The sequence below is a fragment of the Mus caroli genome, chromosome 3, assembly GCF_900094665.2.
Source record: "Mus caroli chromosome 3, CAROLI_EIJ_v1.1, whole genome shotgun sequence".
Lineage (NCBI taxonomy): Eukaryota > Metazoa > Chordata > Mammalia > Rodentia > Muridae > Mus > Mus caroli.
The window spans coordinates 92,735,558-92,747,904 of record NC_034572.1 but is presented as its reverse complement, the minus strand read 5'-3'; the positions used below and the strand labels follow the sequence as shown (position 1 = coordinate 92,747,904).

At 41.7% G+C, this 12,347-nt stretch overlaps 1 protein-coding gene across 1 annotated transcript; it reads left to right on the top strand.

Annotated features, from left to right (window-relative positions):
* The first annotated feature begins 963 nt into the window (after positions 1 to 963).
* LOC110291888 (3 beta-hydroxysteroid dehydrogenase/Delta 5-->4-isomerase type 2-like) lies at positions 964 to 8,117 on the top strand. The gene is given in 5 exon segments (XM_021159110.1): positions 964 to 1,111; positions 5,999 to 6,137; positions 6,139 to 6,158; positions 7,272 to 7,483; positions 7,485 to 8,117. Coding segments are annotated over 5 exon segments (1,149 nt in total). The 5' UTR covers positions 964 to 966.
* Positions 8,118 to 12,347: the final 4,230 nt, after the last annotated feature.

The following is a 12,347-nucleotide window of genomic DNA, read 5'->3' as shown; positions in this document are numbered from 1 at the left end:
CTTGAAAGGCATATTCAGATAGTATGAAGCAATTAATAAAGGTTGAATGGATTCCTATTGACTGATTAGATTTTTCAATTATGTGTCTTTTTGACATGAGAGATTTTTGAAAAAAAAAACATAACAAACAGGCTGTGGCTTTTGATACTATCATTTAAATGCGCTTTTTCTCTGTAGTACATGACTTGAATCCCATTCCAAATAGGCTGTGGCTGGTTGACAGTCCCTTCCTATACCAAATGGCTTCTGTTTCACAACCTCAAGGAAGAACTGATTGAGGAATTACAAAAGACAGGACTTACTGGGTCACTTATGTAGTCTGATTGCACTTGGCTAAACTCTGTGTCCTATCACATTTTAACAAAATTGTGTGTGGTTCAAGCATGCCTATAAATGGGGTGCAAAACAGGCCCCCACTGATAGTTTGCCTGTGTTACAGATTGCTGAATCTGGAGAGCTTTCTGGAGGGCTGTATATTCCCCACAGCATAGAAACCCCAGAGCTCTTCCTTTATGTCTTACTCCATGACTCCCATTATTAACACTCCACACACACACACACATTTACACACTTAATACCCAACAAAGTTATGTAACCATTTCTGTGGGTTCGAGGAACTGCTTATGTAACTTGATCATGCTTAGTAAAGATATATTGAGCCCCAATTTGTGACCATTTGTCCAGAAGCACAGGTGAAATAACCCAGACTTGCAACAGGCATTTAGGTAAAGGAGAAATATTGTTAAACAGCCACATCCTGTGAGTTGACAGTTTATTGGTACATATTGGGATAGGTCGATTTGTGATATGGAGAATTTGCCACCATGTCTTATGATCTGTGCTATGGGAGGTCTGAAGGAGAAACTGGATTTGGGGAAATCTCGACATCTCTCTTTCTAGCCATCTCCAGTGTCACGTACATTAAATTAACCTCACTCCCACTGTGATCTGCTTACTGTGTTGACCATGCCTGGGTGGAGCTGCCTGGTGACTGGAGCAGGAGGGTTTTTGGGACAGAGGATCATCCAGTTGTTGGTGCAAGAGGAAGATCTGGAGGAGATCAGGGTCCTGGACAAGGTCTTCAGACCAGAAACAAGGAAGGAGTTCTTCAGTAAGTGAACATGAGAATTTGCCAAATGACTCTGTAGCCAACACAGCCTGCACATGGGAGGGCTCCTCCCTTGTGCAGTATATAAAAGACGCTTGCATTCATAACACTTCTCCATGTCCACATTCATCAAAAGGTACACTACACATAGAAAAACACAGTTTAGGAGAGACAGAGTTTGGACTGAGAAGTTCTCTCTCTCTTTTCTGTAGTTCTTTTATGTGAATTAGAAAGTTGTTATGAAATAGCCATAATGACCATTAAGCTGGGGGCCCATCACTAGCTCTGTCTCTCTCTTCTAATTGCTACTGATCTAGTTGCTTGTTGGTCTTTGATTTAGCATCTTAGATAGAAGTAAAATAAAAAGTAAAAAATACATGAAGGGGGTTGAAATATAAGGAGACACAGAGAGGGCTAGGGTAGGGACAGCAGATACAAAGACACAGAGATGGGGATTGAGAAACTGGATTTCTGAGCATGAGGTCATACTGAGGAACTTTCACAAAGCCACCATGAGCAGGACTGTCCATACCTTTCATAGACTTTTCTTATTCATTTGACCACATTCCTCACTGGAGTTTATCATCACTATGAATAAGATTGCAGAATTCACTGGTGCAGGCCACTAAACTTTTGCCAATTTATTATTCTGGGAATAAGTGAATCAACTGATTTTGAAATATATTTTACCACCTATTCCAAACCTCAGGTCATTAAAATAACATTGTGGGGAAAGTAGGAAAGGTCAATGGAAGATTGAGGACGTTAAGTTGGGAAAAGAAAAATGAATCTACCAGTGTCCTGTGAGTAATGAGCATCACAGGTCAAGCTAGAGGCCCCTCATTTAAGCTCTAGTATTTTGTTCAGGGGTCAGCTCTTGGCTCCAGAGTCTTCTTTCCTATTGTCTGTATGTGGCACAAGCTAGTACTTTGCCCTCTCCCCAGCTTCAAGGGTAAATGCACATTACATAGGGATATGCCCTGCACACAGAGCCCTCTATAGCCCTCTGGGACAACACCCACCCTCTGCATCTTGTCTCTGACCTCTTCCAGGATCAGTTCTCTCCTCTATCATCTTCAGTGTTGCTTCCAGAAAGCAATATTAACACACAGGCAATTCAATTAATTAGAATCCTGATGTCTCAGCAATACTTGCAAAGAGTCAAGGCTCAGTTTGGAGGAATATCTCCACAGTGGGTATGCATAGAGAAGGCCATGCCTAAACATAAGAGTGCAGATTCCTAAAAGTGTCTTTTCCCTGCCAGGCTCTGTGGGGGCACACCATGGTGACAACTCATTTGTTGTGAGTAACCTGTCTGGAATGTAGTTAATGTTTCTATCCTCTATTTCTGCAGATGGAGATAAACAAGTGCAAGAGTAAAGTGGCTTCCCCAATTGCCACAGATACATAAACCAACTAAATGGGAGCCCAGGAAGTCCAGCTGCAGCCTCTGTATTCTTCACACCCAGTGTGTAGCAGAGGTTCTCTCTGTCTTTTTCTGAAATAGCTCATATTACAGCACCATACATGATGTTGTTTTGCAAATATCTGTCACATCCAGATGTCTTAGATAAGGGTGCTGCTATGGCTCTACCAGGAAACACTCTACAGGCTCTCTCCTTGGATCTCAGAGTCCTCAATAAAGCTCAAGGATGAGACTTTATTTCACTACAGGTCTGAATTCTTACTCTCTTGTCACAGCAACACTCCTGAACAAGTCTATCTAAAGCAGTAGATCTAGAATTGTCAGTCAGCCAAGTGACTCCTTGGGAGTGAAATGACCTTTTCACAGGGACAGCATGTCAGATATTTACATTATAATTTGTAACAACAGCAAAATTACAGTTATGAGTTAGCAATACAAATAATTTTCTGGTTGGTGATCACCATAACATAAGGAACAGTATTGAAGGGTTGCAGCATTAGGAAGTGTGAGAACCACTGGTTTTCAACATCAACATAAAATGGAGAAGGAGGGGGTGAGTAGATAGGATCATGATCAGAGAATTCAATCCTGAGCTTGGTACCTAATTCGTTGAGCAGTCTCTTCTTTACCTATCTGTAATTCAGGTCCTTCCTGGCGTTGCATGGCAAAAGGAGGGGGCCTGGATAAGATACACTTAGTAGAGAATTGGGAGCAAGAAATTCTATATGTTTCTTCCACCCCAGGTTTCTCCAGCCTATCTCACTGTTTGGCTTCCTGGGAAATTTCAGTACAGTTGCATGATCTTAATCTGTCTTTGAAAAATTGACTCCAAGCAAGGCCAGAGAATGGGTTAATAGCACAGGTTGGGAGAGAACAAGTGGGGTATCATCAGTTGGTGTAGACATAACTGTGAGCTCAGATTTCCTCAGTTATTATGTGGGGTTCAGAGGACCAGTCTCCAGGAAGTGTAGGAAGGAAGGAAGGAAGGAAGGAAGGAAGGAAGGAAGGAAGGAAGGAAGGAAGGAAGGAAGAAANGGGTAGGGACAGCAGATACAAAGACACAGAGATGGGGATTGAGAAACTGGATTTCTGAGCATGAGGTCATACTGAGGAACTTTCACAAAGCCACCATGAGCAGGACTGTCCATACCTTTCATAGACTTTTCTTATTCATTTGACCACATTCCTCACTGGAGTTTATCATCACTATGAATAAGATTGCAGAATTCACTGGTGCAGGCCACTAAACTTTTGCCAATTTATTATTCTGGGAATAAGTGAATCAACTGATTTTGAAATATATTTTACCACCTATTCCAAACCTCAGGTCATTAAAATAACATTGTGGGGAAAGTAGGAAAGGTCAATGGAAGATTGAGGACGTTAAGTTGGGAAAAGAAAAATGAATCTACCAGTGTCCTGTGAGTAATGAGCATCACAGGTCAAGCTAGAGGCCCCTCATTTAAGCTCTAGTATTTTGTTCAGGGGTCAGCTCTTGGCTCCAGAGTCTTCTTTCCTATTGTCTGTATGTGGCACAAGCTAGTACTTTGCCCTCTCCCCAGCTTCAAGGGTAAATGCACATTACATAGGGATATGCCCTGCACACAGAGCCCTCTATAGCCCTCTGGGACAACACCCACCCTCTGCATCTTGTCTCTGACCTCTTCCAGGATCAGTTCTCTCCTCTATCATCTTCAGTGTTGCTTCCAGAAAGCAATATTAACACACAGGCAATTCAATTAATTAGAATCCTGATGTCTCAGCAATACTTGCAAAGAGTCAAGGCTCAGTTTGGAGGAATATCTCCACAGTGGGTATGCATAGAGAAGGCCATGCCTAAACATAAGAGTGCAGATTCCTAAAAGTGTCTTTTCCCTGCCAGGCTCTGTGGGGGCACACCATGGTGACAACTCATTTGTTGTGAGTAACCTGTCTGGAATGTAGTTAATGTTTCTATCCTCTATTTCTGCAGATGGAGATAAACAAGTGCAAGAGTAAAGTGGCTTCCCCAATTGCCACAGATACATAAACCAACTAAATGGGAGCCCAGGAAGTCCAGCTGCAGCCTCTGTATTCTTCACACCCAGTGTGTAGCAGAGGTTCTCTCTGTCTTTTTCTGAAATAGCTCATATTACAGCACCATACATGATGTTGTTTTGCAAATATCTGTCACATCCAGATGTCTTAGATAAGGGTGCTGCTATGGCTCTACCAGGAAACACTCTACAGGCTCTCTCCTTGGATCTCAGAGTCCTCAATAAAGCTCAAGGATGAGACTTTATTTCACTACAGGTCTGAATTCTTACTCTCTTGTCACAGCAACACTCCTGAACAAGTCTATCTAAAGCAGTAGATCTAGAATTGTCAGTCAGCCAAGTGACTCCTTGGGAGTGAAATGACCTTTTCACAGGGACAGCATGTCAGATATTTACATTATAATTTGTAACAACAGCAAAATTACAGTTATGAGTTAGCAATACAAATAATTTTCTGGTTGGTGATCACCATAACATAAGGAACAGTATTGAAGGGTTGCAGCATTAGGAAGTGTGAGAACCACTGGTTTTCAACATCAACATAAAATGGAGAAGGAGGGGGTGAGTAGATAGGATCATGATCAGAGAATTCAATCCTGAGCTTGGTACCTAATTCGTTGAGCAGTCTCTTCTTTACCTATCTGTAATTCAGGTCCTTCCTGGCGTTGCATGGCAAAAGGAGGGGGCCTGGATAAGATACACTTAGTAGAGAATTGGGAGCAAGAAATTCTATATGTTTCTTCCACCCCAGGTTTCTCCAGCCTATCTCACTGTTTGGCTTCCTGGGAAATTTCAGTACAGTTGCATGATCTTAATCTGTCTTTGAAAAATTGACTCCAAGCAAGGCCAGAGAATGGGTTAATAGCACAGGTTGGGAGAGAACAAGTGGGGTATCATCAGTTGGTGTAGACATAACTGTGAGCTCAGATTTCCTCAGTTATTATGTGGGGTTCAGAGGACCAGTCTCCAGGAAGTGTAGGAAGGAAGGAAGGAAGGAAGGAAGGAAGGAAGGAAGGAAGGAAGGAAGGAAGGAAGGAAGAAAGAAAGAAAAGCCTTGAAGCTGTGTGAGAATTAAGAAGCACCACAAGTGTGTCTTCTTCCCTGCTGCCACTGCTGGGAATGGATTTCTCATCAAAACGCTGGGACAGACATTCTGATTAGTAATTCAACTGCTAGACAGCTCTCTATTACTTCCTAAGTCCCTTTGATGAATGAGTTAACTTCCCACCCACCCTCCTTAACATTTGAATGCTTCTTTATCTGATTTGTTTTCTACAGGAAGCGAGGAGAATATTTTACTCTCTTTCCATATGTCAGGCTTCCTCTTCAATATTTTTCCAACTATGACAGTTCTTCATAATCTAGGTAACTAGTATCTGTATACAGCCCACAAAGAATCTTCTCAATGACCTGCCTTGTGTTCCACAGATCTAGGGACAAACATCAAGGTGACAGTGTTGGAAGGAGACATTCTTGACACCCAGTACCTGAGGAAATCCTGCCAGGGCATCTCTGTTGTCATTCACACTGCTGCTGTCATTGATATCACAGGTGTCATTCCTAGGCCATCTAGATGTCAATCTGAAAGGTAATGTATTTGGAGAGGACAAGGTGAAAGTAGGGCAGTTTAAAATGTCTACACACACCAGCAAGAGATGCTTTTGCATGGAATACTTGCCATACTCTGAGTCTAATGCCTCTGCTCACTAGATCCAGCTGGTAGATCTCAGTGCTATTCCATAGCCGAGGCCTGCCAGATAGAAAGTAAGTAACCCAGGATGTGAGGTCTGTGCTAAATTCCAGGGAGACTGGACTCCAACTACAAGCAATTGACAACCCCAGACCCATTACCTCTTATGAGCCAGATCTAGACCTTGCAGATGCCTGCTTTTCATGCTGCTAGTTCTTCTACAGCTTCATGGCCTCATAATATTCTGCCATTATAGAAATGACCAACAGGAGGTACACAAATTCTTTTAGTTTTCTGCTAACACCAACACATAAGGTCACTCAGGGCTGGTTTCCAGAATGAAAACTAGAAGTAATATTTATCACTTCTACTTTATATAACTGGGTAAATGAAGTCATGGATAGAACCAATAATGTTATAATATTGTGTATACAATCAGGAAAACAACTGTATCTCTATATCTCCCCAAATCCAACAGCCTTCTGTCCCCTTTGTGCTAGTCTCATCAAATGACAAAAACAAAACAATAAAATAAAACATGCATATCACCAGTACACAAGTGTCCTTGAGTCTGAACAATGTTAAGTGTTCAATATTCTTAATTTTAAAAGTTCCTATTCATAATTTAAGAAATAATCTTTTGGTTTGATAATTTTAAAAATCAGGTATGAATCTATATGTGTAAAAATATACTTATATCATAGACATATTAAGAATGAAAAAATTTGAAACTTTAGGTGCCTTTTGAAGTTAACAATTGAAAAACACCCAGTCACACACACAAGCAAGATTACACTCACAGTGCTGTGAACACAAAAGCCAAGATATGCTTTCTCTCTGAATTCCTTTTGTAGTCCCCTGGCTATATCATGGTATCTGTGAGTTGAGTTAAAGAAGATGCAACTTAACAGTGAAGAGGTTGTTGGGCTAGGGGATGAAAATAAGCACGAAGCTGTGCACATGAACTTCAGATTTATCTCCTGACACTGACAGTGTGTTGTCTGTGATTAGGTACCCAGAACTTATTGGAGGCCTGTATCCAAGCCAGTGTGCCAGCCTTCATCTTCTCCAGCTCAGTTGATGTTACAGGGCACAACTCCTACAAGGAGATTGTCTTGAATGGCCACGAGGAAGAGTATCATGAAAGTACATGGTCTGATCCATACCCATACAGCAAAAAGATGGCTGAGAAGGCAGTGCTGGCAGCCAATGGGAGCATGCTAAAAAAATGGTGGCACTTTACATACTTGTCCATTGAGGCCCATGTGCATTTATGGTGAGAGAAGTCCACTCATTTCTAACATAATAATTATGGCCCTTAAACATAAGGATATTCTGAGAAGCTTTGGCAAATTCAACACAGCCAACCCAGTATATGTGGGCAATATAACCTGGGCACACATTCTGGCTGCCAGGGGCCTTCGAGACCCCAAGAAGTCACCAAATATCCAAGGAGAGTTCTACTACATCTCTGATGACACCCCTCACCAAAGCTTTGATGATATAAGTTACACCTTCAGCAAGGAGTGGGGCTTCTGCCTTGATTCCAGCTGGAGCCTTCCTGTGCCCCTACTGTACTGGCTTGCCTTCCTGCTGGAAACTGTGAGCTTCCTGCTGAGTCCAATCTACAGATATATACCACCCTTTAACTGCCACTTGGTCACACTGTCAGGTAGCACATTCACTTTCTCCTATAAGAAAGCTCAGCGAGATCTGGGCTATGAGCCACTTGCCAGCTGGGAGGAAGCCAAGCAGAAAACCTCAGAGTGGATCGGGACACTAGTGGAGCAGCACAAGGAGACACTGGACACAAAGTCTCAGTTATGGGAAGAGGGTGGGACATGGACCTGGGTGTAATCAAGTCCTTCAGCAAGTAGAGACACAAAAGACAGGTGCTACTGCCTTCTTTTGACACAGAGGTCAATTTAGTGCCTTAATCAAGTCACCAAAAACCTTGCCAGTCACTGACCCAGCCACAAGCCTTCTTTCTGAAGTTCCTCCCCAGAGACATACAGGCACCTGTGTCCCAGCTCCTGGTGCCAAGCCCCTCAGCACCTCTTGTACCTCGGAGCTCTTTCCATTAATTTCTCTCCGCATTCAAAGCATGTATAGCCTTCAGAACATTCTGCTTGCTTTATGAAGCCCAATGGAAGAAACAATTATTTGTCAATACCTCATCTGTGGATTGTGATTTTATGTAAATAAACAATTATATGTCCCTTCTATGGCCAGACAATTTCATGCTAGTGTCAAAAGGGGATCGTGGATCTGAGGTGAAGTGAGGAAAAATCAGAAACAGATGCATATGTGAGACTAATTCCAATGTATTGTCCATCGGGTGTGCACTAGATGATGAGAATGGATTACTTTTTTTCGTGTACTTGGCACCATGACAGAAGGAATGTTATAGAATTTCTTCCAGATTTCCCATCCTTGCTCAGTCCAGGAAGGGGTGCCATCTAAAATAACATTCTCAGAGTTACACATTTTCTCTCAGCTAAATCTGCATATGTCTGTTTGAGAATTTTTGTTTTAGCTTTCCATAAAATTGTAGCACTGGTATGAGAAAGGTGGAGAGAAGCTAAGAATGGTTCTCTCCCTAGTCTACACAGAAATATTATCAAACCCACTCCTCTTTACAAGCTACTGCCTCTTAGTTTCCTTTGTGTAAACCATAGATAACTGGCCTTCAGATACCAGACTCTAGGACTGGGATTTGACAAGCATACACAGTAGAGGAAGTCTTTGGGTGGATGTAGGATAGTTCTAAACAGTTTTTAGGGTAGAGAGATCCTACCCTTTAAGAACATGCTTGTATCAACTGCCTATAAAAAGACATTGGTAAAAAGACTAAGAATTAGGCTACAGGCTGGTCTTATTTTCAAGGAAGCTATGCTGTTGTATTCTGAGGCTGAAAAGTTCTCAGGAAACTGTCTTTAACAATGCTCTGTTCTTTTCATTCACTTTCTCCAAGAGTTCTTGCCTCTCAGAACTTGTGGTTTAAGAATAGCCTGTGCNTTGTAACCCAATTTGTAAAGGGGTTTGGCCAAGAATCATGTGCATTTAGAAATGCTGCCATCTGAAGCATCTTCTCTCTACACCTGAAACTGCATTGNCACNTGATTTNGTTAGGACACTCTCTTCTATTGGGGAATTAACATTCTTCACCTGAAGTCAATATGAGCTTTGAACAAAGCTTGCTCTGCACCTAGGCATTCTGGGAAGTGCTAAACCGCCTTTACAGAAAAGAGCATGTATTTTATTATTCTTTCTTGGAAATATAAGTTGATATAATTTTCTTATCAAAGGATATTAAATGGGGAAAGTACATAAACTCTCAGAGTTATTTTGAGTTAGAAATATGAAAAAAGAGTAAAAGATACCATTTTAAAATAGATCAGAGCTTGCAGTGGCCTCTCCGGCTACGTAACCTCCTCCGTTCCATGTGAACTCCTGTAGGTTTGCAACAGGCTCAGCTTTTCTTAATGCTCCCATCACTTGGTGAGAATATCATATATCTAGAAAAACTCTAGTTTTGGGGCTCTGAGTGGACACACCCATCTACTGCTCAAATAGGTAATTTGCATTATTCTTCCTGTCCTTTATTACACGCTTTCCAGTCTCCCTCCCTCCCTATAACAGCCATATACAGGATCCTGATGGTCTATCCCAAATCCAATCCTGGGGACTATTCAAATCTTACAGTAGACCCAGCTTTCTTACTTCCTGTAGACCTCATAGCCACCACCCCAGGCACCTAATCCCATTCCTTTCTTTTCAGCCCCCAATATCTAGAAGCACTTTCTACCTGGGATCCTGGATGCCACATCTGGAGGGACTTAGGTTAGGGGATCACTCTCTCCTACCTGTCCATCATAATGATCTCTCCACACTCATCCTCCACAACTCCTTTCACTGGAGAATCCAACTCTTACTTCAGACTGAGTTCCCACTAGCCCATAGAAACCAGTCTCTCCAGATCATTCTTTACCTCACTACAACCTATTTGAGGATGGAGGTACAACTCCCTGGGGACCCCATCTCTTGATGTACACAGGATCTGACCAGCTCTTTCCTAAAGCCCCTGTGACCCTCTGACCTCTATTCTCTCCCTCTCAGGGCATCCACATACTGGTACACACAGACCTGGAAGGATTAGGCAGAAACTGGAATAAGCAGCTTTCCAGTTAGGCTGGGGTCCAGTGCCTCAGGGGCAGGGAGATAGAAGGCTTCCTCCAAGGATGTTAATGTTACAGGTCTTTCAAGCAAAGGTCTTCTTAGATGATTTTGATGAAATAGTTCTCTGAGTCAATCTTACCATGTGCATATATCTTTATTTGGTGTGGGCTTATATGCATGTAATAGCTATTTCTTGTTGTCAAGTTGACTACATATGCAATGAACTACAATCCAGAATAGGAACAATCACCTGTAATCCAGATCTTGAGGCTGGAAGACACAAGTTTCTGACCTGGACTTTGGCATGGAAATCTTGAGTGATAATGACCATGAAAAGTTTAAGGTCCAGACAAGGTAGTACATGCCTTTAATCCCAGGACAAAAAGGCAAGGAGATCTCTTAGTACAAGGTGAGCCTGGGACAAAGCAAGCCCCAGATCCAGGTGAGGTGGAAAACTCATTTTATCTGGGTCACAGCTTCTGCTGAAGGCCTACATAAGGACATATTCACTCTTCTTAACTGCTTGCATTTACTTGTCAGGACATCTGACAAGAAGACCAGCTGAAACACCTAGCCTCATGAGACTGAGCAACTATTAAATTCTTGGACTTCCCATCTACAGCAGCTTATTGTTGGGGTAGTTGGACTGCAGATTGTAAATCATCACAATAAATTCCCTCAAAGTAGAGATACATTCCATGAAGTCTGTGACTCTATAATACCTTGACTTTATTCAAGGTGAACAAATGATCATATGATTTTGGAGAAGTGGGTAAAACTATCCAGAGTGGGCAAAGGTCATTGGATGAANGCTAAGGTACTAAGGTGCCTCAGTAGCATGGTCAGGAATTCCAGAAGTCGCAGGAACAGGACTGCCTGAAATTCCTCAGGTAGAGGGTATGCAGGTTTCCAGTTTCCTGACAAGGACAGAGAAGGAGAAGACCTGCTGAGAAAGAGATTCCCCTTTTGCTCCTAGCTCAGAGACCTAATATACAATGATAGTTTTTGACCTTATTAAAAACCCCTCAGCATTTTTTCTAACACACTTCTGGTCCCCATCCAACATTCAGAAGCCAACCTCTACCCACACCATACAACCCACAGAAAACACACTTTCCTAAGACCCAGAAATGGCAACAGAAACCAAGAAACAGAATAACCACCCGCACACATAAAAATATATCAACACCTAGAATCCTGTCAGTGTTCCAAAAACCTACCTAATTAGAGACCATGACATAAATAATCAGGTAGATGAAATCAGGGAAATGTTAGAGAAACACTGAGGAGATGCAAAGGACCAAGCAGGCTGGGACTGAAGAAGTGATAACTAACCAAGTGGTAGGCATAGAAAACTTTAAATAGTTAAATAAGTTAAGAGGTAATCAGTGAATGAACCAAAGCTAATGGCCAAGGCACTTATTTCTTAATAATTAGTCTCAGAGTCATCATTCTGGGACCAGTGGCTGGGAAGGAAAACAAATTTAAATTATTTTTGCAAAAGACTTCAAAACAGCAATTGTGAGTAATATCAAGGATCTTAAAGATGATATGAAAAAATATTCCCTAATGAAGTTTATCAAAACTTAAAGGAAAGGAGAGGGAAATGGTGAAACAGGTCAAGACATAAAAGTATAACTAGAATTTCTACAGAAAACTCAAACACAGATAAAACTTGAAATGAAAAAATTAGGGAGTCAAGAAAAATTATCAATGTACAAGATATGGAAAAGAAAATCTTAGGTCATTGAGACAACTTAGAAGACATGGATATCTCAGTCAAAGGAAATGTTATATCTCTCCACAGCTTAGCAACCACTGCTCAGTCACTCAGGATGATTCTTTGACAATGTTTATTACCCTCACAAAGAGACAAAACAATCCCAGCATTATGACATGTGTCTAACT